This window comes from Pseudorasbora parva, chromosome 4 (assembly GCF_024679245.1).
Source record: "Pseudorasbora parva isolate DD20220531a chromosome 4, ASM2467924v1, whole genome shotgun sequence".
NCBI classification, from domain to species: Eukaryota; Metazoa; Chordata; class Actinopteri; order Cypriniformes; family Gobionidae; genus Pseudorasbora; species Pseudorasbora parva.
Window position 1 is genome coordinate 55,715,208 of NC_090175.1, and position 27,703 is coordinate 55,742,910.

General features: G+C 37.0%; 2 protein-coding genes and 1 long non-coding RNA gene across 3 annotated transcripts; all 3 read left to right on the forward strand.

Annotated features, from left to right (window-relative positions):
- The first annotated feature begins 858 nt into the window (after positions 1–858).
- Positions 859–8,370, forward strand: LOC137073821 (uncharacterized). Its single transcript, XM_067442521.1, has 5 exons — positions 859–871; positions 4,564–4,821; positions 6,321–6,572; positions 7,294–7,383; positions 7,894–8,370. The coding sequence occupies exons 1-5, from the start codon at positions 859–861 to the stop codon at positions 7,914–7,916; spliced, it is 636 nt and encodes a 211-aa protein (XP_067298622.1). The 3' UTR covers positions 7,917–8,370.
- A 3,601-nt stretch (positions 8,371–11,971) lies between these two features.
- LOC137074183 (uncharacterized) lies at positions 11,972–14,137 on the forward strand. Its single transcript, XR_010904939.1, has 3 exons — positions 11,972–12,061; positions 12,388–12,470; positions 13,847–14,137. It is a non-coding gene; the product is annotated as an uncharacterized lncRNA (long non-coding RNA).
- A 3,301-nt stretch (positions 14,138–17,438) lies between these two features.
- LOC137073822 (CD48 antigen-like) lies at positions 17,439–22,316 on the forward strand. The gene is made up of 3 exons (XM_067442522.1): positions 17,439–17,517; positions 20,753–21,052; positions 21,940–22,316. The coding sequence occupies exons 1-3, from the start codon at positions 17,439–17,441 to the stop codon at positions 22,314–22,316; spliced, it is 756 nt and encodes a 251-aa protein (XP_067298623.1).
- Positions 22,317–27,703: the final 5,387 nt, after the last annotated feature.

Genomic DNA, 27,703 nt, shown 5'->3' on the forward strand with positions numbered 1-27,703 from the left:
TCAGCAAAAGTGTTTGGCAATACAATCTGAACACAGTAAGTACATTGTACTTAATTTTTGATGTAAGTACATAGTACTTAAGGCCACCTAATATAAACTGGGGCCACTCTTTTTTCCATCTTCGTAATATTGCTCATCTCCGATCTTCTCTCACCATAGCTGATACTGAAACCTTAATTCACGCATTAATCACTTCATGTCTGGACTACTGCAATGCCTTATTTATTGATCTTCCAAAAAAACTTAGCACAAGATATGTTCAAAACTCAGCAGCAAGAGTTCTCACCTCCACTCGGCGCTCTGCTCACATTACTCGTCTGCTTCATGACCTTCACTGGCTACCTGTGGCATCACGTATACACTTTAAGGTATTGCTTCTAATATTCAAGGCCCGGTTCCCCAAAACGTTCTTATCGCTAAGTAGTTCTTAACATATTCCTTAACCTCTCTCTTAACCCTATGGCATGATTCCCGAAACGTTCGTAGGCTAAGTATATCTTATGTAAGTCACACCTTCGTAAGGTTGGTCTGGACCATTCGTAGCGCTCTCTTAGCGTTGTTTAAGCTCAAGACGCTAGTTGCCGCCACTGTGCAGCAGTCTTTAGAAAACAGCGCAGTACAGTACAAAATAAAAACAATGATTATATGTTATGGACATTTTAAGACCAATAATAAAATATGTTGGCAATGGATACAGGCCTATTTATGAAGTTGACTTTATTTTTATCAGAACTAATATGGTGGTAATTTGGCTATTTTGTAATGTCATTAAAGCGTTGAAATTGGCAATCACTTTAGATAATTAACATCTGGCAAACAATTTGGCTCTAAATGGCTAAGAACTATAAATGGGTAATCATGGTGGTGTCCAGTAAGCAATCAACTATGGCAGTGATACAACGTATCGTTCTATTAAATCAAAGACGACGTCGGCCTTGGAGACATTTAGTCCATGTCAATGTCTTTATTCGACCAAATTTAAGCCCTTTTGACATTTTGCATGACATGGGTATATTAAAAATAATGTGCCTACCAAGTGTGTTGTCCATTTCATTTGAACTCAAAATCAACACAAAATAACACACAATGTGTTAAAATTAACTCTAATGGTACATTTTTAGAGTTTACCATTAATACCATTAAAGTGTATTACATAATTTTTAGAAGTCTTTAAACCCATGTCAAGAGCAACGGGATAAGGAGGGTGGATGATTAGCAAGGGATACCCATCTACCCTTCACAACATATCGTGTGAACAAATTACTGACAATTTTATAGCTTTAATATTCTATATTTTACGGATAACTTAAACTATGTTGAAATAAATGTTACTGTAATAATTTGAGGAATGTTTCATTTGCATAGAACGTGTTGTCTTTCTTAAAGCCGTAATGCACCTTCGCGTGAAGTGGAAAATCGATCTCTGAGCAATCGATTCAGCACCTTCACTTGGGACAGCGCCTTTGTTAAGTCATTCTTAGAGGCAGCATGTTAAGAAGCTTCCTAAGAGACACTTCGGGGAACATACTTAGGAACATAAACAACTTTGGTAAGATATATCTTTTCAAGTCTTCTTAGCGGGCTAAAGCCCTATTTGGACGTGATTAGATTAACATGGGGACGTCAGGGTAAAGTATTTTTACCTCAGGACGTCTGTAATATTAATGGTCAATTCCCACAGGATTAAGACATCTCAGTAAAACTAGTAGGAGTGGGAGTAACTCGCTTTACACACCACGGTAACCTCCGTGTCGTCATGTGCTAATGACGTTGCTGTTATCACGTGAGCAAACACACGAGCGCCAGTCTGAACTCCGTCTACAATATAATGTTTTTTTTAATAAACGGTTAGATCCAGTCTAACGATTCTGATTGGATTGTGTTGGTAATAGACACTTTCCTAGAGCTAAAATAAGTGTTGTGCCTCTAATAAGTGTTTTTGATCTTCTTTTTGCTTTAAATGATATGTGGAAAATACTGGAGGTTTGCCACAGAGTTGTCCCTCCACCTACAACGCAACCGAATGCTTCAAGCGCCTCAAAGCTCGCAAAATGACTTGCTCCCCAATATCTGTCTGACTTACTTTCCCCTTACCGCCCTGCCCGGTCCCTTAGATCAGCTGAACTTGGTTTGTTGTCCGTCCCTCGTTTCCATTTGTCTACTGTTGGTTGAAGGTCATTTAGTATAAATGCTCCTCAATTATGGAATTTGCTACCTCTTACACTACGAAATACCTCATCTGTGGGTGCATTTAAGTCCCAGTTAAAACATCTATTCAACAAGCATTTTGGATAATGCAATCATATGTATTATGTGATGTGTACAGTGCCTTGCGAAAGTATTCGGCCCCCTTAAACTTTGTGACCTTTTGCCACATTTCAGGCTTCAAACAAAGATATAAAACTGTAATTTTTTTGTGAAGAATCACAAGTGGGATACAATCATGAAGTGGAATGAAATTTATTGGATATTTCAAACTGTTTTAACAAATCAAAAACTGAAAAATTGGGTGTGCAAAATTATTTGGCCCCTTTACTTTCAGTGCAGCAAACTCTCTCCAGAAGTTCAGTGAGGATCTCTGAATGATCCAATGTTGACCTAAATGACTAATGATGATAAAGAGAATCCACCTGTGTGTAATCAAGTCTCCGTATAAATGCACCTGCACTGTGATAGTCTCAGAGGTCTGTTTAAAGCGCAGAGAGCATCATGAAGAACAAGGAACACACAAGGCAGGTCCGAGATACTGTTGTGGAGAATTTTAAAAGCCGGATTTGGATACAAAAAGATTTCCCAAGCTTTAAACATCCCAATGAGCACTGTGCAAGCGATAATATTGAAATGGAAGGAGTATCAGACCACTGCAAATCTACCAAGACCTGGCCGTCCCTCTAAACTTTCAGCTCATACAAGGAGAAGACTGATCAAAGATGCAGCCAAGAGGCCCATGATCACTCTGGATGAACTGAGGAGATCTACAGCTGAGGTGGGAGACTCTGTCCATACGACAACAATCAGTCGTATACTGCACAAATCTGGCCTTTCTGGAAGAGTGGCAAGAAGAAAGACATTTCGTTTAAAGTTTGCCACAAGCCACCTGGGAGACACACATGGAAACATGTGGAAGAAGGTGCTCTGGTCAGATTAAACCAAAATTGAACTTTTTGCCAACAATGCAACACAGCTCATCACCCTGAACACACCATCCCCACTGTCAAACATGGTGGTGGCAGCATCATGGCTTGGGCCTGCTTTTCTTCAGCAGGGACAGGGAAGATGGTTAAAATTGATGGGAAGATGGATGGAGCGAAATACAGGACCATTCTGGATGAAAACCTGATGGAGTCTGCAAAAGACCTGAGACTGGGATGGAGATTTGTCTTCCAACAAGACAATGATCCAAAACATAAAGCAAAATCTACAGTGGACTGGTTCAAAAATAAACATATCCAGGTGTTAGAATGGCTAAGTCAAAGTCCAGACCTGAATCCAATCGAGAATCTGTGTAAAGAACTGAAAACTGCTGTTCACAAACACCTCACTGAGCTCCAGCTGTTCTGGAGGAGGAATGGTCAAAAATTTCAATCTCTCGATGGGCAAAACTCATAGAGACAAACCCCAAGCGACTTAATGCTGTAATAGCAGCAAAAGGTGGCACTACAAAGCATTAACTTAAGTGGGCCGAATAATTTTGCACGCCCAATTTTTCAGTTTTTGATTTGTTAAAAAAGTTTGAAATATCCAATAAATTTCGTTCCACTTCATGATGATGTCCCACTTGTTGTTCTTCACAAAAAATTACAGTTTCATATCATTATGTTTGAAGCCTGAAATGGGCAACAGGGGTCCTTTGATGAGAATAACCAGGTTTGCTTTTTGTGCGTTTTTTCAAGCATTTTCGAAACATGCTCGTCTGACCAAGTATTGATGAGGCACCTCCTCGTTGCGACACGTTTGCCCTCTAACATTAACGTTACTCATTTTGGATACACTGATCTTTCAGTGTCGTTAAATCAGCTGACTATGCGTCGCATCTTGTGACATTAAGTCCAGTTTTTGGTCTGTTTACATGTCTTTGGTCCGTGTTGCGTTCATATATCAATCAAACCGCACCAGAGTTGGTTTGGAAGCGGACCGAGCCCCATCTTTTTAGCGCTCTCGGTCCGGTTGTTTGGTGCGCACCAGGGTTCAGATGGCAGCGTTCACATATGTTCAAATGAACCGCACTAAACGAGCAATCGCACCAGGGGTCGTTTTAATCCAACCAAACATGACAAGTGTTGAACTAACTCTAAATGTACTGTAATTGTGCAATGTTAAGCGACATTAAGCTTTGGAAAGGCATTATACAAACTTCTTGTTCTTCTTCTTCTTCTACAGTAATGGTATTAAATTATGAAATTATGGTACTTTGATATACCATGGTGCTGAAGTAATTTTAAGAATAGTATATGTAGTACAATGGTGCTTTTTTGTTGTTGACCATTTTATGTTGTTTTAAAATTGTTGTAAATATGCCATCTTATACAAACAGTGTAAATGTTTTCATTGTTTCTTTCACAGAGCGGGTCCCCAAACCTAAGATCAATATTGAGAAGACTAGTAACCCTGATGTTGTGTATTTGAGATGTGAGTACAGTGAACCAATCATCTGGAAGAATTCTGCTGGACATATACTGACGGGTTCACCAATCTCTCCAAAAGGAGAGTCCCTCACAGTTACATACAATGGAAATCCAGGGAACTTCTACACCTGCACACTCGATAATGGCGCGAGTAAAAAGACCAGTGATCCGGTCTATGAGAGAGATCTGTTTAAAGGTGAGATGCTGGAGGGACACTAACCACAACCTGTTTGTAAATAGATAAATTAATACTTGTTTTTCTTTAGATTATATCATAAATGCAAGATACAATTTAATAACCTAATTCTAAACATTTAAAGACCCCCTATGCTAAAAATCAGAGGTGGACAGTAATGAAGTGCATTTACTAAAGTACTGTACTTAAGGACACTTTATGAGTATCTGTATTACATGAGAATGAGTATTATTTTTTCTGTAAACTTATGACTTTAACTTCACTACATCTGAAAGACAAATACTGTACGTTTTACTCCACTACTGTAATACAGTTCGTTGAGGAAGGAAGGAAGAGGACAAAGGGGTCGGCTTTGGACTGCTGACGGCTTTTATTAAACTCAAAATAGTCACTTGCACACTTCAGTGTGACTCTCTTTGTCATTCACTCAGTAATCGTTTCACTTCCGGGTCGCGGTACTTCCAGCTTCCGGTTCAATCTCAGAGTCTCAGGGGGTGCGTCAGCAGTCCGTCTCTCTCTCCCATGCTTCCGTTTCTGCCAGCGTTTTAAGCTCTCACCACGCCCATTACTGGAATAAGAGACAGGTGTTATCAATCTGCGTCCAACCCACTCACTTACCGCTCGTCCCGCGGCTCTCTCTCCCGCTGCAGACCTCGCTGAACCACGCCCCCCTTGCCACAACTACATTTCTATCAAGGTCCTCAAAGTCGAAAGTTGTTTATGCAGCAGCTTTGAAAGTCAGTGGATTCATTTTTTTTTCTTTAAAATGTTGAGGGTTTTTTGGGGGGGGTTGCAGAAAGTCTTTCAGGAATCACTCTTTTAGGGTCAGGAAGTTTTCCAACATTTTTTGAACAATGATCAGTTTATAGCTAAATGGAAGAAGATGGTTCCTCAGCACAGTTTGTGCACTCATGGCCATATTTAGAAAGTATGTTTCAGTTTTCTGAAAAGATTAAAGATTAGTTTACTTGACATACACTTGATGCATGTCTCATAAAATGGTGAAAAAATAATAGGTCTGGGAGAAAGGACAAGAGTTGGGATAATATCAGAAGTGTATCAGTGTATTGGATCCGTGCATTCAGCCTTAAAGTGACAGCAGCTTTGTAAAGAGCTTTGCAACTTTTATACAAGTATTGAAATTCATTTTAAGTTAGTCGTATGTTAGTATGTCAGATGGAGCATCACTGACTGGCTTAAACCATGATGGCATAATGTGCATTTATACAACAATAATAAACTAATGCGTTGACATTAAAAAGGAAAAGTACTTTTGAAAAGAAATCCTTCTGTACTTTTACTTAAGTAAAAATCAGTTTTTACAACTTTAATATAATATTTGACCAGTAGTAGTAATTTTACTTTTACTCAAGTAATGCAGTTGTGTACTTTGTACACCTCTGATAAAAATCAATGTTGCTATTATGTCTTTGTGGTGTTTTTAATATGCCGGAAACCATGTGCAAATTCATTAGTCAACACCATTGTTTCTTTCACAGAGCGGGTCCCCAAACCTGAGCTCAAGATAGAGAAGACTGGTGATGTTGTGTATTTGAGATGCGAGTACAGTGAACCAATCATCTGGAAGAATTCTGCTGGAGAAACACTGACAGGTTCACCAATCTCTCCGAGAGGAGAGTTCATCACAGTTACAAAGAATGGAGATCCAGAAAACTTCTACACCTGCACACTCGATAACGGCGCGAGTAAAGAGACCAGTGATCCGGTCTATGAGAGAGATCTGTTTAAAGGTGAGACGCTGTGATTTACTTCAACATTACTTACTATAGAGGAAAGTCACTGAGAGGCAGATTCATTTATATATTTAGGTTCTAAACACGTGCTTGGACACCCACGTTATGCTTAAAAATATCTGAATATGATTGCATTGGAATTAGATAATAAAATATCAAAACAAGTGTCATTTATTGGCATAGCAAACAACAACACGAGCATTTCACAGAAAGACGTTATCCAATTCCATGATTTTTGATGCCCTCAGTCGCTCCCTTCCACACAAGGACTTATTTTGATGTTTGCTTGTTTTTGAGAGACACTAAACTAGTTTAAATGAATTTAGAGAAGAGATGAAGCTCGATCTCTGGCCTGCCATCATCTGTCGTGGTCAGTTTTCATTAATTATTAGTGGTCGTGATTGGTTGTCTTGCTGGACACACACACACACACACACACACACACACACACACACACACACACACACACACACACACACACACACACACACACACATTGATATCAAACACTTGTCATGAATGTACACAAGATGGCAGCGTAACTGCCAAACCCTTCGTGAAAGACCGTGGTTTCTGTTTTCAAACTTCCTCTTTATTCTCTTCTTACACTGCATATACTGTAAGTTTTTTAGATTTTTAAAATGTAAATTTGATCATTTAAACGTGTTTCCAGCATTGACTTTGTTTTATAAGCTTAATATGTTTTGTTTTTTATTAGATTCAAACAGGGCATTTGCCATCTGGATTGCCCTTGTGTTGATCTGCATGGTTTTTATCCTCCTTTTCCTGTTTATCCCACCTTTATACGGTAAGACTACTGCGTTTAATCTTTTAAAACATTTGAAACATATTTATGTGCTTATCATTTGCTCAACTCAAAACAAACACTCAAACCTCAGGGTAATTTGCCATTTGCAACCTGTTTTACTTTCATAATATGACACATTTCTGTGTGAAATCAGATATTCAATGAGAAAACATAGTTTTATTCATTGACTTTACTAGATTGTTAAAGAAAAAAAGAAAAGAAGAACTTTAATTAGGCTACTGGTTAACATTAAAGAACAGGAAAGAGCATTTTAATGAAAGATTGTGACGATAAACACTTCACTGAATGTGAATTAATAAAGTAAAGATTATGATTTCCTGTTGACTGTAAATGCGTGTCACTGTTCTTTAAGACAAAGACTTCCAGAATAAGTTTACTTCTTAATTTCTTTTGGAAAAATCTTTAATATCACAGAGAATGGATCTTAGTCTATATCAACTTGAACTATGTTTTAAAATATACATTAAAAATGAGCATTTTTCCCTTCAGAAAGGATATTCGTAAGTGAATGACCATCAAGACTCTTCAAATGTAAAGCCACATGTGATCATCTGGACACGTTCTCCTGGTCATCGGCTCTGAATCGCAGCTTTACTGAAGCATCTGGAGCTCTGAACCGTCTGTGCCTTCAGAACTTGCTCTGATGAACTTCATTATAATCTTCTGAATATATGAATCTACTGTATCATATAATATAGATATGAATCTCTTTACAAAACTTTGCTTATCTTTTGGCTCAGATTAAGGTGGAGAGTGGGGAAGGCATTTTGCATAATTACAGGATAAAGGGATTGCTAAACAGTGAATGTGTTTTGTCCTATGGCCTTGCTATTTTCTTGTGTTTGTACATTACTCCTATGTGCTGTAGTGTGTGTTGCTGTTTTTATATGTTTCTCCTGTAATAATTGTCCATTTTTCCCATCATGAGGACATGCTTCCCTCTTACAGGTGCTCATGACTGCCATCTTATCCACTGTCTGTGTTTTTTTTTTTTTTCACCTGATGTGATCAGCTGGTGAACTGTCAGAAAAAAAGGTACATTGCTGTCACAGGGGCGGTACCCTAAGGTACAAAACTGAAAAGGTACTAATATGTACATTAAAGGTACTTCTATGTACCTTTAAGGTACTAATACGCACTCTTAAGTACTGATATGTACCTTTTAGGGGTGAGTAAGGTACAAAGATGTACCTTTTCACTTTTGTACCTTAGGGTACCGACCCAGTGACAGCCGTGTACCTTTTTTTCTGAGAGTGGCGCATGGAGAGAAGCATTATACTTCATCAGTCACTGAGAAGAGGAGAAAGGACTGAAATCAGTGTATTGTCTGAAGAGAGTCTCAGGTCCAGCTGTTTTCAAACTTTTCAAACTTTGTGGATTGAGTTGTGATGTAACATTGTAAGATATAATATTCAGATAGCAATTATCTTTCTTTATATACGGAGGTGTGTAGTGGGTTTTTCTATCCGAATACCTAAATACGAGAACTTGAGTAAAAGTTAAACTTCTCATTACTGTTATAGTTGTAAATGTTGGTCCTCCTTTTCTTCCTCTAAACTTTGTTTACCTCCACTGTCATAAATAGTAGTCTATATTTCAACAGCTGGAACAACAGAGACTTTATGTTGACTAACATACTCTCTCATATTGCCAAAGGTTTTGGGGCATCTGCCTTTACATGCACGTGAACTTTAAATGGTTAGTTCAGACAAAAATTAAAATGACCCCATGATTTACTCTCCCTCAAGTCATCTTAGGTGTGTATGACATTCTTCTTTCAGACAAACACAATCAGAGTTATATTAAAAACAGTCCTGGCTCTTCCAAGCTTTGTAATGACAGCGAGTGTTGTTCGGTTTTAAGTGAGTGCATCTATCCATCATATAACTGCTCCACACGGCTCTGGGAGGTTAATAAAGGCCACCTGAAGCCAATAGATGTGTTTGTGTAAGAAAAATATTCATATTTAAACGTTAATATGGTAAATTATCTAGCTTCCGGCGAATCACCTTCCATATTCAACGTAGGGATAAAAGTGTAGAACCATTCGCAGTTTATAATGCTAACATTATAAATCATTACAAAACGAAGCATTGAGAACTTTGTAAGAGTACAAATAGTTTATAAGAAGATACTTTATAATAAACTGGATTGGACAAAGAACATCCAGGCAGGTGACCCCATCCGTCCACCTTGTCTGACCGACTATTAAAGCCTCTGCTGGGCTTGGGTGACTGCCTCGAACACCCTGAACTCTGGGTGACTTCCATCCAACCAGGCAGGTACTTGATCCATACAATATACATTATACGTATACAGACAGCAGCCAGCAACTTGTCTCGACAAGTTGAGCCATGAACGCTGTTCAAAGTGATGAACTGTGACTTGGAATCTCATGGTCTGTTGTTTCCGGAAGAAAGCACTGAACGCAACAGCAACTAATAACGATTCTACATGATTAATAGATTAAGTAATCATGACAAAGTTATTAGTTAAATATGTCATAATGTATTAATCCCTAATAACATATTATATTAACTAATAATGTATATTAACGTGTTAATTACCACAACGGGTCAAAGCCATGTATTTCAACTTCCAAAAGTAAAGTCATAACTTAATGATACCTTTATAAATCATTAGCTAATGATTAATTAAAGCAGACAACTGGAAGTTGAAATGCATGGCTTTGACCTTTGACCCGTTGTTGCTGATGCAGTAATCATTAATAAATGGGTTAGTTCACCATTAGTAATACATTAACTCATGATTATCTGTGCATAAATTAAGCATGAATTAATGCATATTAGTGCACCCTTATTGTAAAGTGTTACCAATATTATTATTTTAAAACTGAACGCAACCAGCTCACTTAGCACAGCGTTCATGGTTCGACTCGTCGAGACTGTTTTCCATGAGGCTGCCATCTGTATACATGTAATGTACTGTCTTTATAAAGTATCTTCTTATTAAACTATTTGTGCACTTACAATGTTCTCAATGCTTCGGTTTGCATGTAGGGACGCTCGTTACCGTGTTAGTGTGAGGCTATTTTGAGCCTTGTTAGTGGTATTAACTAGCGATTTAATTTGACTTATTCCATGCCCCATAGACTAGCGTTATAAGCTAATCTGTTTTTAGAGATAAAACTTTACATTCGACTTTCATTAAAACACAAACCAGAGAACGATCTACTCGCTAACCATCTGTTAATTACCCCTAGGTTCATTTTTCACCGGAGTTGTCTTTTAAAGGGTTAGTTCAACCAAAAAGGATATATATGTCATTAACTCCTCACCCTAATGTCGCTCCACACCCGTAAGACCTCCGTTCATCTTCACACACAGTTTAAGATATTTTATATTTAGTCCGAGAGTGTATGCAAGTGTATGCACACTATACTGTCCATGTCCAGAAAGGGAATAAAAACATCATCACAGTAGTCCATATGAGACATCAGTGGGTTAATTAGAGTCTCTTGAAGCATCGGAAATACATTTGGGTCCAAAAATAACAAAAACTACGACTTTATTCAGCATTGTCTTCTCTTCCGCGTTTATTTTCAAACCTCAAATAAAGATTCAAACGCTTATGAATCAGCAAATCGATTAATGATTCGGATCGCCAATGTCACGTGATTTCTGCAGTTTGACACGCGATCCGAATCATGAATCAATACGCTGATTCATAACCGTTTGAATCTTTATTTGAGGTTTTTTTTATTCCCTTTCTGGACATGGACAGTATAGTGTGCATACACTTGCATACGCTCTCGGACTAAATCTAAAATATCTTAAACTGTGTGTGAAGATGAACGGAGGTCTTACGGGTGTGGAGCGACATTAGGGAGAGGAGTTAATGACAGACATTTTATTTTTGCGTGAACTAATCATTTAATGCTATTTAAAATAAAAAATCTAATTCAGATGGAGACGTATGTGTCTTTAGGGAAGCGTGAACATCAAAAACTGTCCTACATTACAGATCAGAGAGAAGGACCACCTCAATGCCACAAGTTTGTGGTTTATTTTTGCACTTCCTCTGTATTCTCTTCTCTTACATCACATCTCAGGCGTGTAAAAGACATTCTGAGTAAAATCTAGAAGAAAAGTGCATTAATGTGTACTTTGTCAAAGAAAAATGTCCCTTCGATGCTTGATGTTGGTCGTGTTCATCACCACAGAAGCTGCTTCAGGTAAGTTATCTTTATAACGTTTTATTGAAGTTTGCACATGTACTTTTGTCGAACCTAAAGCAGTTTAGTGTTTAATTATATATTATTGCAACCTAATTTACAAATATGAAATGACGTGTTTGTTGAATGTTGACTAACACACTCTCTCATATTTTATCCATCAGGTGAAGATGTGATGAAAGCAGTGGGTGATCAAGTTTCTTTTCTTCCAGACAAATTTAATCCTCCTGTCTTCAGCATTATCTGGAAACACAGAAACATTAGTGATATCGTTATCAAGGCGATTGAATGGGATGAAGATGATGGTTTTAATATCCCTAATCCGAGATTTAAAGACATCACAGCTCTTGATAAGGAGACTGGAGTAATCACTAACTGGTTTAAAAGTTGAACACAGTGGAGTTTATATCATTGACATCAACAGTAAAGAGCAGGAGCAGAGATTCACTTTGACTGTTAAGGGTGAGTGAATATAGATTATTATATTGATGAATATTAATGCTGTTTTTTGTGTGTAAAATTATAATCATATTTATATTGTTAATATATATGTTCATTGTGATTTAACAACAACTATTATTACACTAACAAAAGTTACCGTGGTTTTATTGTGTTTTGACCATAGTACCAGTGTTGGAGTGCTGTGTGAATACCATATATGGCAATCATTCAGTACCATATGATGTTATGTCATATGAATTACTGTCCCTGTATTGTGGCAGTATTATAGTGTCATGTTTTCCAGGATTGAGTTTGTCTTATAAGCTTAATATGTGTTTTTGCATTAGATTCAAACAGGCGAGTTGACATTTGGATTGCTATCATTTTGATCGGCATCATTTTTATCATCCGTTTATACTACCTTTACATGGTAAGACTACTTTTGTGTTTATTCTTTTAAAACATATTTCTATCATTTGCTTAAAGGGGTCATATGATGCAATTTTCAAAGATCCTTATTTGATGTATTGGGTGTAACAAAAAAAAAACATTATTATTTACTGTATATTATTGTAGCTCCTCTATGCCTGATTTTTACAAAGACCTTCCTTCTGAGAAGCATAGTGTGCTCTGATTGGCCAGCTGGCCCACTGCATTGTGATTGGCCGAACACCTCAAACAAATGACCCTTACCATAATCGAAGCGTCAGCTCCCAAAGCAATTACAAACCGTTATTACTGCTGTACCATAGCAGTTTGAGCCGAGTTTGATTCTGAAAATGCAGATGACCAAGCCGATTGATTGATCAGTACTTTGTAAGCGTGACTCACTGAGCAAATCACTGAATTCAGGTGTCCAATCTCTTCATGGCCACAGGTGTATAAATCAAGCCCTAGGCCTGCAGACGCTTCTACACACATTAGTGAAAGAATGGGTCGCTCTCAGGAGCTCAGTGAACTCAAGCGTGGGGCCGAGATAGATTGCCACCTGTGCAATAAGTCCATTCCTGACATTTCTTCACTACTAAATATTCCACGCTTAGCTGTTAGTGGGATTATAACAAAGTGGAAGCCATTGGGAACAACAGCAACTCAGCCACGAAGTGATAGGCCACATAAAATCACAGAGCGGGGTCAGCGCATGCTGAGGGTCACAGTGCGCAGAAGTCACCAACTTTCTACAAAATCTATAGCTACAGAGCTCCAAACTTCTGTGGCCTTCAGATGAGCTCAAGAACAGTGTAGAGAGCTTCATGGAATGGGTTTCCATGGCAGAGCAGCTCATCCAAGCCTTACATCACCAAATGCAATGCAAAGTGTGGGATGCAGTGGAGTAAAGCAGCCGCCACTGGACTCTAGAGCAGTGAGACGTGTTCTCTGAGCGACCAATCACGCTTCAATGTCTGACAATCCCATGGATGAGTCTGGGTTTGGCGGTTGCCAGAGAACGGTACTTGCCTGACTGCAAATGTGTCAAGTGTAAAGTTTGGTGGATGGGGGATTATGGTGTGGGTTTCTTCTTCAGGGGGTTGGGCTTGTCCCCTTAGTTCCAGTGATAGGATCTCTTAATGATCTTTCTCTTTCATGCTCCCAACTTTGTGGGAAGAGTTTGGGGACGGCCCCTTCCTGTTCCAACATGACTGCGCACCAGTGCACAAAGCGTTGATCCATAAAGACATGAATGAGCGTGTTCAGTGTGGAGGATTTTGAGAGTTGAGAATCATTTATGTGCATTATAACAAATCAAATAGATCAACTTGAACTATGTTTTAAAATATACATTAAAAATGAACATTTTCCCTTCAGAAATGATATTCGTGAGTGATTGACCATCAAGACTCTTCAAATGTAAAGCCACATGTGATCATCTGGACACGTTCTCCTGGTCATCGGCTCTGAATCGCAGCTTTACTGAAGCATCTGGAGCTCTGAACCATCTGAGCCTTCAGAACTTGCTCTGATGAACTTCATTATAATCTTCTGAATATATGAATATGTTTCCTGTGTTTGTACATGACACCTATGGCTGTAGTGTGTGTTGCTGTTTTTGTATGATTCGTGTATTAATTGTCATTTCTCCCGTCACAGGTACTTATGACTGCCATCTTATTCACTTTGTGGATTAAGTTGTGATGTGACTGTGTGCATTGTGAGATATAATATGTTAGTATTTTTGTTTTTATATATATAAGGAGGGTGATTGGTAGTTTGTGTGTGCTGGCATTTTATTCATAAATAATAGCCAATATTTGTACCATCTCTCCCTCACTTGCTGTTTCTGTGACCCTGAGGCTGCAGGTATTCATTCCAACGATCAATGAAAATTACTAAAATGATTTACTTTTATGTTTCTTTGACTAACAAATGAATGTTTTGGATTTTAATCTACAGCTTAATTTGGCATAGATAGCAGTCTAGTCGATAAATATTGTATTTTGTATTTCATATGATATATATATCATATCATATATTACCATCTGATACCAACATTATAAAAGTTTCATTGTTTCTTTCACAGAGCCAGTCCACAAACCTGTGATAAAAAAGCGTATAAATTTGTTTTTTGTTAAGTTGCCTAATAATTATGCACAGTAATAGTCACCTGCACATACAGATATCCCCCTAAAATAGCTAAAACTAAAAACTAAAACTTCCAAAAATATTCAGCTTTGATATTAATGAGTTTGTGTTCATTGAGAACATGGTTGTTGTTCAATAATAAAATGAATCCTCAAAAATACAACTTGCCTAATAATTCTGCACTCCCTGTAAAATATCAAAGCAAGTTTCACAGAAACAACGTTGTTAGTGTGTTTTTGCGGTTCATTTCGACATTTTACAATTCTTGACTGTGAATGCCAAGGACTTATTTTGATGTTTGCTGGTATTTTGAGAGACACTAAACTAGTTTAAATGAAGCTCGATCTCTGGTCTGGTCATCTGTTGTGGTCAGTTTTCATGCGTTATGTAATGCGTGTGGTTAGTCTTGCTTGTTGAAGCCTTTGTGAAAGAGCATGCTTGCGGTTTCTTCCTCTTTATCATTCCACGAAATCGGTGCCTTTTCAATTCTGAAAAATGTAAATATAAAATAAGTTTAATCTATGTTTTAAAAATATCCATGAAAAGAAGACCGCTTAAAATGAAAAGAAATTGTATTGTGCCATCTCAGGCTATGATTTTTTATTTTATTTTGTGATTATTCATCTACCTCATGTGTTGATATTTTTGTCATCCCTGTTACAGACACAAGCTTTACTACATACAATAGTTTTAATTTGAACTTTGTTATAGTTGTAACGTATTTGAGCAGTATTTTAGTCCCTCTTTTCAGTTGAATTGTTTCAAATTTTTGGATTTTTTTTTAAAATCTTATATTTGCCATTCAGATTACCAAAAATTTACTAAATTTAGAGGATGATCATATGCCAATTGAGGAAAATATATATTTTTACAAGAGAGATATTAAAAGAAGGGTTTTGTCCAAAACACAATTTTGATAGGTTTACAATGGAAAAACTTGACCAAAGATAATTTCAAATATATTTTTATATATTTATAAAAATATATATTATATATATTATATATATAAAAATATATAATATATATTTTTTTTAATGAAATTAATGACAGTAACAGGATTGGCAACAGGACTGACCAGAGTAATTACAGGACACACATTCTTCAGCATAAGCTGCACAAATTTGTTTACAAAATATTGTAAACTTTTTAAACTGCATAATATTTTTGGCACTTACTTGGCATAGTTGTATTAGTGAAGCACATTACATTTCAAAGATATCTAAAATGTTGACTAGTTTATAATTTTGATTTAAAAAAGTTAGGACCAGTCTTAAAGAAAAAAATTAGATGACTTACTTTTAAGACTTTTAAGTCTAAGTGGTTTATGCAACCGGCCCCAGGTGTGTTAGATGAGGGAGACATTTAAAATGTGCACCAGGACAGGTTTGGGAACCACTGCGATAGAACACCTTTGGGATGAATAAGAACAGAGACTGCACAAATGTGATCACACCTTTACATGCTGCAGCATAAAATGCAATCAATAATAAAACCTTTATTTGAGGCGATTAAGAAAACTGAAAAGGTGCAGTAGCTTCGTTTTGGTTTATTTTGTCCTCTGTTTTGGAGGATGATCTATGCAGGCACTTCAATAATTTCCAGGTACAGGAGGATTTTTATTCCATGACTTTCAGCATATACCAAGATGCAAAATACAAAATGTACTGTTAGTAATGTAATTAATTTCCTCAGCCTTGTGACATTCCAATAATACATACAAAAATAATCAAAACCAAAAATAAAACCATACAACAATTAGAAAGTTATATTGTCCATTTTTTACAACCAATCAGGTTCAGGTAGATGGTGAGGTTTATTTATTAGAGGCTGGTTAGTTATTGATCAATGTACAATTATGCCTACAAACTGGATTCATTAAGCTAATTATTTAGGTAAATACTCATGATTTTACTTACATTTATATTTGTTCTCGTTCTGCAGAGATGGTGCATCAGGAACAATATACTATAACATTATACTATTCTCATGCTTTTTCTTATGTTTGGACTACTGTTGTAATACTTTGTTCCTTTAGTAGCCCTGTGCATTGACATTTCTGTATTCATCTATTTGCTTATAACATAATTGGGCATTTAAACAAACAGATTTGTAAAAATCTTTAAAAATTTTAGTCATTATTGTGAAAATTGCAATGCTAAAAAATGAACATCAAAGGATAAGTTCAGTTTTTTTATTTGTGTGAAAAATTTAACATTTTTTTTCTACAATTATAGAATGAATCCTGAGTAAATAAACTAATTATTAAACACACACACACACACACACACACACACACACACACACACACACACACACACACACACACACACACAGTGTGTGTGATATTTACAACATGTTTAGGCTAAATAGTCAAATAATTTAGAACTTAATGTGCCTGTCTCTGTGTGTGTGTGTGTGTGTGTGTGTGTGTGTGTGTGTGTGTGTGTGTGTGTGTGTGTGTGTGTGTGTGTGTGTGTGTGTGTTGTGTGCCTCATCGAAATAATCCATCAAACATTTTGTTATCCCAAGATAAACTACAACTTTCATTCCATTCATTCGTTTGTATTTCAATAAAGCCGCTCTCACAGATGTATTAATATTCACAAATATGCATGCATACTCAGCACACTGGAAACGTTTTTCAAGGGACGAAATATTACACACCGGACGGCCACTGATGATGACAACATCACGTCTCTGAAGCCCAACCCCTACTTACTTTTGGTTTCGATCGATTAGACTTCCAGGGTGTGATCTCGAATACGTTCCTAGTTAACTATAAGAAAAGCACATTAAAGTGTAGCTACTTTGTGTAAAGATGTTAACGTCGCTTCTAAGACTCACGACGGCCGTCCTCCTCGTCGTGTTCCAACCCATCGCCTCAGGAGCCGCTTCAGGTAAGTTACGCGATCCGTTAGCATTCAATAACAGAGATAGCTAACATTGTTGGTGGCTAAGTTCAGTTTTAACATATAATTTAGGGGAGAGCAGGGGCGAAAGTACCATTTTTCAGAACAACTTAATTTTAAAAGAATGTTTTAGACAGAGATATATTTGGTGTGGTGGTGGTCAATAACTCACAAGTGTGGTCTATCAATAGCAGAGGGTATTTTGTACAAATGCAGAGAGTGGGAAGAATTAAATACTTGGCTGGAAAAGTAACACAACAATATAAGCTAGATTGTTTTGTGTTACTCTTGTTTTTATTAAACATACCTGACTATGACCTTGTTAATATGTAACTGCAAACATTTTGTCCTTTATCTTTGCAAAAAAATAAAAAAATAACATTTTAAAATTTTAAGTTTAATCAAATGTTTCAAATATAACCCGACAATACAAACTTGTAGTTGTTTAGAATATTTTTTTTGCAATATAATTCAGTCTATTTGATCATTTTTTTCTTCAACAGTATAAACAATATGAAAATTACATTTGCATAATATGCATTATACATATAATAGTGGGACAAAAGTAACAAGTGTTACTTTCGTCCCGACAGTAAAGTCCTGACATTAAAACACGATTTACTTTTATAGCCTACTGAAAAACTCTCAAAAGACATTTTACTTGCCCGACGGACAAGAGCCAGATTAAAACGCCAATAACAAAAAAAACAACAACAACTATTGATTCACCAAAATGCAAGAATGATTCTGCACTAATTTAGTGTAAATGGTGATTGATAGTGGATAATATATTATGTTATGAACTAGGGGTTGCACCGACTAGTCGACCTTAATGCTCTGTCATGACGCTTTAAGCTTGACGTCGACTAGTCGCTCGCCTAAAGAGGACGCTACAGGATAAACAATTTCCTGACCGGCAGCAGGCTCTGTTTTAAACAGTTCAAAATTACAAATAAATGCATACTCCGTGAGCTCTCCACAAGACATGTTTGATTACCATCTGGATGCTCAAAATTGGTCGGGAGAATGCAGGCTTATTGTACACGTAAGTTAATCATCGCACTAAATGTGTGCTTCATTGCAACGCGCACACATAGCCTGATCACGCGGAGATCGAGCACGCCTCATACAAAACCATTCAGTAGCGCAGAAATGTATTGTCAACACATGTCTGGGATTTATCATTAAAATAGCTTAGAAACTGAAAAGTTCTAGCATATATTTCTTGATAACTAAAACTTACTAATGCATTCATATACATGTACTCTTTATTGTGCTACTTTATCTGTATCTTATTCAGAACGAGCAGAAATCTTTGAGAAATATAACGACCATAAGACAAAATAACTGATACAAAAGCTGTTATGTAGGATTAATAAACTCAGTCTTATTTGTTCATTAAAAACGACTGCCTCATTCTTAAATGAATCAATCATTTGAATAAATCGTTTGAATGAATCACTCAATGACTCACTCATTAAGACTCGCCCACTGCCACCTATTGGAATGTTTAGTTTCATATAATTTTCAATATTTATTTTGTTTTTTCAAAAATACAACTCTCATAACATTATGTAATGCAGTTGTAATTTTTGATTGGTAATAGCCCTATAGTGTATTATTTTAATGTAATGTATAGATCAAATTTATGAATATAATATGAAACCTGAAGCATAGCCTATATTTAATACGTTTAGGGGGGAAAGGCCCCACAAATATGCAGATTTAAAATATGTCAAAGCTGATTGAACACTGGTGAGAATATTGCTTAAGAATAAGTTATATTTACAACACACACACACACACACACACACACACACACACACACACACACACACACACACACACACACACACCTAACTTGTTTCTGGATAAGCACATTTTTTACTCGGACAAGCAAATGACCAATTTCCTTGTCCGAAGCACAAGCACATGAACATGCTTAATGTCGAGCCCTGGTTTCGTATAATTCTATTCACAACAAGTTATGACCATACAAAACGCGTTCAGATGATAAACCCGTTAATCGAATTTATATATTGTGTTCTTTACATGAATTTCATGCATATCTCAATAGAATACTATGTCCAAAACAGTACATTAGGCTAATTTTAGTTACTTTTTGTGTTGCCTTTGGCGTGTTCGCCGGAAACTAGTTAGCGCGGAACGGGACCAAGAAATGGGTGGGGTTGCTTTACTTAGCAATCCAACTTTGAAATGAGTTAGATTTAGATGAAGTTATTTCATTAAATTATTTTTCTTCAAACAAATGTAGAATGTGGAATAACGTTTAGAAATCATTTTTTTGGTATAATATTTGTTAAACAGTTGTTTGATGAAAATGAGCACCACCTACATATCGTTTATTCAAATGTATAATATTCCAATAATCCCTAAAGAAGAATATTGTATAGTGTCCGATGCTTTACCATCCATTTAAAAATGTCTCTTTAAAGGAAATGTGAATAAAGCGACCGTGTCTTTTTGATAGGAGATGGTCACACTTTAGTTTAGGGTCCAATTCTCACTGTTAACTAAACATTTTGTCTCAATAAACTCCTAATTACTGCTTATTAATAGAAGCTCGTTGTTAAGTTTAGGTATTAAGGGATGTAGAACATGGTTAGAATAAGGCATTAATATTTGCTTTATAAGTGCTATTAAACAGCCAATATCCTTGTAATATGCACGCTAATACATAATTACTTTATTGGGAAGTTACTAACAGAATAAACCCTCTTCAATGTCTTCTTAAACATATTGGCAACCTAAATTTGAGTAGAAATATACACGATTGCCTAAAAATATTGCAAAACAAATAAGGTGAGATTTCCGTAGGACTGAGAGAGAAAATGTTCTTCACTTATTTTTTAACTGCATCATTTATAGCAGATTTTTTTGTATTGACTTCCACTGTAGTTTATTTTTCTGAAAAATATGTACATTTTATTTTAACTGACAGAGATTACCAGCAAATGTCCCTTTATTGTTAAAATAATCTGTTTGATTTTGGGAAATTACATAAACGGAAACAGGCTAAAGGAAAACCTGAATATTGTCTAACTGTACTTTTTGTAGTTTATATTTGTTCAACAATTTTATTCCATATTTGGAAATTACTATCGTCATGTTCATTGTTTGTAATGTGACTGGCATTTAAGTAATAAAAAAGATGTACTTGTTGAATGTTGACTAACACACACTCTCATATTTTATCCATCAGGTGAAGATGTGATGAAAGCAGTGGGTGATCAAGTTTCTTTTCATCCAGACAAACCTCTTCCTCCTTCTGTCAGCAGCATTTTCTGGAAACAAAGAAAAGGCGCTGATGTTATTAAGGTGATTGAATGGGATGTAGATGACGGTTTAAACACCCCGAATCCGAGATTTAAAGACATCACAACTCTTGATGAGAAGACTGGAGTAATCACTATTACTGGTTTAAAAGTTGAACACAGTGGAGTTTATTCCATTGACATCAACAGTAAAGAGCAGCAACAGAGATTCACCTTGACTGTTAAGGGTGAGTGAATATAGATTATTGAAATACTTTAAAGGCCTTATTTCATTATTATAAAGCTTTTTTTTAATTGAATAGGTAGTGAGACTTGGTTCCATATGAAGGATATTTCCTCTGTGCAAAATTTGTCCGTGCCTTCACATTTGTGATACGGGTGTGTGACTGCGTTTTGCACCATATGCACTTCAGCAACTGTAGCAAAAATGTGAGCGTATGAGTTTCTTCATGTGTGATTCGTAAAATAGAATTTGTGCACCTACAATGAAGAATGTGTGAAGGTGTAACGGTTGTGTTGTGTTTGTAAGAGAGAAAAAAAAGCTACAAGTTTACAACTTGCGCATCTTGAGGAAAAATCAAAACAAATGAGCTCCGCTCACACAGAGAAATTGCGGTAAACATTAAAAATGTTAAGATTTTATAATTATAACATGTGATACAGTTAAACAACATCACACAACCAAATGCTGTTTTCCTGAATACCATCACGATTGAAAATGACACTGATTTCATATGTCAGTTCCATACAATTTTAGGTACAATATTGGGTGTTTTTTATATATTTTTATATTTACAAGATTTTTCTCTGTGACTTCAAATGTATTGATACACATGTGTGGATATGTTCTACAGATACAAATTTCACTCTCACACGTGTTCAGTAGTATATCTTTGTACTTTGTGATAATACAATGATACTGATATTTATGCACCATGATATTTACCATACTTTTAAGGTTCTACTACCATTAACAGTTTAGTACAATTGTACATTGTTTAAGTGATAAATATAAGTTTTTATACAAAAACACATTTTCCAAGGCTAGAGTAGTAGTTTTTGATTGTATGTTGTTTTCTCTGTGGATTGAATGTTTTCATTGTTTCTTTCACAGAGCGGGTCCCCAAACCTGAGATCAAGATAGAGAAGACTAGTGACCCTGATGTTGTATATTTGAGATGCGAGTACAGTGAACCAATCATCTGGCAGAATTCTGCTGGAGAAACACTGACAGGTTCACCAATCTCTCCGAAAGGAGAATCCATCACAGTTACAAACAAATTAAAACCAGGGAACTTCTACACCTGCACACTCGATAACGGCGCGAGTAAAGAGACCAGTGATCCGGTCTATGAGAGAGATCTGTTTAAAGGTGAGGCTGTGATTTACTTCAACAATGCTTTGTATAACTCATGTCCCAGTCTAAAACAACATTCACAGGAGCAAACACATGTTTGGAATAACACCACTGCACTAGAGCGGCAGTCATGATTGTCTACAACAGACAGTAAAACTTTAGCAAAATAACTGTTTCTGTTTCTTTAACTGTGTAATAAAGTTCATAAATATGGGAAGGAAGGAGTTGGGAACCGGCGAACGTTCAACAACTTTAAAGGGGGGGTGAAACACTCAGTTTCAGTCAATCTCATGTCCATCTTGAGTACCTATAGAGTAGTATTGCATCCTTCATATCTCCGAAAAGTCTTTAGTTTTATTATTTTTATAAAAGAAATATGGGCTGTACTGAGTCTTTCCGGAAAAAAACGAGCGCCTGGAGGCGTATCATGTGGGTGGAGATAAAGAATAACAAGCGCAAAGCGGTGACGTCCTCAAGCGTGGAGAAACCCATCGCTATCGAGCTCAGCTAATAGATATGATCCAGAATCATTCGGAGGCTGAAATAGAAACAGCAACAGCAGGACGTCCGTCTCTGTGGTATGTACTGTATTTGAATGACGAAGCACGCGATCGTGTCGTTTACTGATGTTTACTCACGCGACGATAGCCGACAGCACAGACATTTGAAGCAGTTTTATTCACCGGCTGCTTCTAAAGCAGGACCGAACCTTTATCGCTGGGACCGCTCCGTCAAAAACACACTTCTTGGAGTGTGGAGATCTACTTTGAGATGCGACTGAAGCGATGTTGTGAAGCTTCCCGTCATTTCTGCGTTCAAATCGGTTCAAATAAAGCGCTGCCTTCCCGGAATGCTGTGCTGAAGCGTTGAAGTCGCTTAATGTCAAAGTGGAGGAATGAAGTGGAGCGCGGCGCGGACTATAACCGACAGACGTGTTCACGGACGACTGGATCTGCACCTGAGAGTGTTTATCGGGCGTGCATTTCCTCTCTCGCTCTAGTCACGCGCGCGCGCACCCTACCGGGAGAAGAGCCCGTACGGCCCATACAAGGACCTTCCGCTCTATTACCGTCAAGCCGAGCCATACTCGAAAAAAACTCTCCGAAACTTGTGAGAAACCGGAAGTAGTATTTTTGACACAGAAATACTCCAACAAACGTCCAACATTAGTTTTTGAAACTTTGTCTATGTTTAGGATGGGAATCCAAGTCTTTAACAGTGTAAAAAGCTCAGTATGCATGAAACAGCATTTCACCGCCCCTTTAATCAATTAAATAAACAAAACGAAAGTAAACCGCGCGCAGCCCCTCACCGACGATTGCCCGCACACATATAAGAAAACTCAACGTAAAGTCCAGGCCTGGTCCTCTCTCGTCTTCCACTGTCTTTGCTCCTCCTTTTATACTCACATCACTCCGCCATCGTGAGACGAGACCGGTGTGTCGCGCAGCTGGTGCTCATTATCACTCGCCACCGGCCCGCTATCACGGTCCCTCGTCTCGCTATCACGGTCCCTCGCCTCGCTATCACGGTCCCTCGCCTCGCTATCACGGTCCCTCGCCTCGCTATCACGGTCCCTCGCCTCGCTATCACGGTCCCTCGCCTCGCTATCACGGTCCCTCGCCTCGCTATCACGGTCCCTCGTCTCGCTATCACGGTCCCTCGCCTCGCTATCACGGTCCCTCGCCTCGCTATCACGGTCCCTCGCCTCACTATCACGGTCCCTCGCCTCGCTATCACGGTCCCTCGCCTCGCTATCACGGTCCCTCGCCTCGCTGCTTGCCACAAACTGCATTTTCAGTGTGATGATGAATAGAATGTGAAATTTGGATTTTCCCATAGGCCTATAGCAGCGTAACAACTTAAAATAGATTATTCCTTCATTTATGGTTTTGTCTATAGCTATAGGTTACATGTTGTAGCATATTTGAGTTTATTTATTAAAAATTGTGTATTTGTTTATTATTATTATTATTATTATTATTATTATTATTATTATTATTATTATTATTATTATAGATGCACTGATTGTTAAGCCAGGGATTGGAATTGGCCGATTTTCTGCATGATCAGCCCTGATCGATGATCAGCCAATCAGTTTTACGTGTCTCTGATTTTGACCCGATCCGTCTACATGCGGCTGTGAGCGCGAGTGCGAGCTTGGCCACGATTTTGACGTCACAGCCACGCATGCAAACGTCGGTGACACGGAAGTTTTTTACTGTGAGCAAAGAAGACACTAATTATGCCATTTGTGAAACTTGACAAACCTACAAACCTAATTAGACACTTAAAGGGTTAGTTAACCCAAAAATGAATAGTATTTCATAATTTACTCATGTCGTTGGACACCCGTAAGACCTTCGTTCATCTTCAGAACACAAATGAAGATATTTTTGTTGAAAGCAGTAAAGGCCAGCCACAGGTCGGCAGACTCTCCTATCTTCCTTGGTATAAGCAGTGAAAAGACAAAAACATTTACGAAGAAAATTATGGTATTCATGGCACTGGATGACCAGCCGAACGCATAAACCTCACTTCATAAGAATTTACTGTCTCATTTGAGAAAACTGTCATATCATGAACACAGACACTCAAAGGTCTTCAAGGCAACCCGTCAAAAAAATTAAAATGTGCTTCAATTTTTTTTAAATTAACATAATATATTAGGATAGATTACCTTAGCTACATCTCTATGTAATATGTCATTACTAATAATAATAATTATGCCTAGATGGTTGATTTTTTTTACTTGCTCTTTTTTTATAAACAATGTTTACGTTTAAACAGCATACAGCCTTTAAATGTTTATGTATTATTTACTTATAATGATTATCATCATAAATAATAAACTTAATATATATTTTTTTAAATTGTTGAATAAAAAATATATTTAAAAAAACATTTAGCTGTGGTAGGCCTATTGAAATTGGTAAAGAGTACCGTAAAAATGTTATGGTATTGGTACCAACTACTGAAATTTTGGTACCGTGAGATCCCTAGCTGGCAACATTTATTACCCAATAAATTATTACCCAACAATTACTGAACTTTTATTTGGAGGAGCATTGTACACTTCAGTTTTATTCATTCATAGGATCGTTTGCCTTTTGTAAGACAAGTAAAAAAGAGAAAAGGGGCAATTTATAATGTTTTGTTTCATAAAGTTTGTTATTTCATACATTTTAAATTATTCTTTCCTGGAACAGAACACTTATTTTTGAGAGTTCTTTAAAGGTGCACTATGCAGCTTTCCGTCCACTAGAGGGCGCCTATTCAAAACAAAGGCGTAGTTTGATGACGCCAAGTGTGAGCGCAGCATCTTGGGACATGTGGTCTTCTCATCACAGCCGGTGGAAAATAGGACTCAGGCAGAAATCATGTTGATGGATGCGGTTATTAACGTTACTGTAGTGTAAAGCAGAGCAGGAGCGAGTGTTGTGGACCTGAGCACGGCCGCTGGAGTGATTGTTAAACAAACACACGGCTCGCGAGTACCAGGACTTTTATTATGACGGGACACAGTCGCCGGGCGCTCGCACTTCCGCTTTTTCCGCTTTTTCCGGTCATGATTATAAGGTAAAACAGCTGTATTTATCATATCAGATACATTTAAGTGTGTTTAAAATGATGTTATGACATTCCTGTGTGTTCGCTCGGCGCTGCTGTGACATGTTCACACTGCTAAGAGTAAAGCGCTTCTGCAGAATAAAACCGAGGTTAACGCAGATATGACGCGATTGACAGGCGACTCGCTCAAACGCTATGCTGACACGTCCCGGTCATTGGTTAAAATAGCAATTTTCTCACAATTTACAAATAGTTGGAAACATCTGGGATATTGTAGGCACTCAACTGAACAAAATATATAACACCGGCCTAGTGGTTTTGGATATTTTACTGCAAAAATACTACATAGTGCACCTTTAAGTGAGAGAAGATCCTATTGTTATGTTTACTAATTTATTTTATAATAAAAATACAAATTTGCTTGTAAAAAACTTTAGTTTTGCTTGTAAAAAAACTTTACTTTTGTTCTTCAAAACTTTTTTTTTTCATTTTAATTTTTTTAAATGAAGACAGTTTGGAAGGGGGTGCATGCAAAATAATCCAAATCCACTGCCTTTGTTGATATTGTGAGTGTACACAAATATATATTTGTTTATTTATTATATTATATTATTTATTTATTTATATGTTGATTTTGAAAAGTGAGCTGCATAAGATAGCTACCGTATTATAAGATACGCAATATGTCTTCAGACATGGAGTGGGGTCAGACATGATTTTGACCACTTTATTTTTTGCATAGTTTTTTTGTTTTTAGAAATTCTTTCTTTATTTTGATCAATGTTTAGTCAATAATTGCCGGTATATTTAATAAATTAGAAGCAAGAAGCAAGAACCTGTGTAACCTGTTTCCAGTGAAGCTGAAAGGACAGTCTTTCTGTTTTTAATACATGTCTTAAATATGTCTTAATTACAGGCCTACAGATAGTTATGATATTTGTGGCTGCACCAGGGTCCGTCAAATTAACGTGTTTCATACATATTACTACACCATAATATGCCCAGTAATTTATAGGCTGCTTTTAGGTACTTGTTCATCAGAAACTTGTCTGCATAGAGACGTGTTGTTGAATGTTGTCTAACACACTCTCTCATATTTTATTCATCAGGTATAAAATGTAATTTTATCAGTATTTATTTTAAGTTGAATTTAAAAAAAAAATTCTAAATTGAATTTAAATTGATGATAACATAATTATCATTGTACAGTGACATAAGTTACCACACTGACAGAAGTTACCAGCATGTTATCATGTGTTTTGGACTTACATTTTTCATTGTTTCTTTCACAGAGCGGGTCCCCAAACCTAAGATCAATATAGAGAAGAGTAGTAGCCCTGATGTTGTGTATTTGAGATGCGAGTACAGTGAACCAATCATCTGGAAGAATTCTGCGGGATATATACTGAAGGGCAATCCAATCTCTCCGAAAGGAGAGGCCATCACAGTTACAAAGAATGGAGATCCAGAAAACTTCTACACCTGCACACTCGATAACGGCGCGAGTAAAGAGACCAGTGATCCGGTCTATGAGAGAGATCTGTTTAAAGGTGAGACTGTGATTTACTTCAACATTACTTACTCTAGAGGAAAGTCACTGAGAGGCAGATTCATTTATATGTTTAGGTGGTGCTGAGATCCTCTTATTAGGCCCGAGCACCGATGATGTGACGATCCTTTTGGAATTGGTTGGTCTATTATTATTATTCTCCGGAATAAATAAAAAATTTGAGGCCCTAAACATGCTCAAACTCATCTAATTTTGCACACGTATCAGAAGTGGTGAAAATTTCTGTTGTGGGTTTAGCAACTCATTTTTAAACTTTTGGGAACTGGGGAAATATAAGAGGGATTGATGAATGGAAAATGAAGTCGTTTCAGAACAGAGAACAGTAGTGAAGTGAACAGAAAATACTATTACTGTATACTATTATTAGTGCAAGACATTACA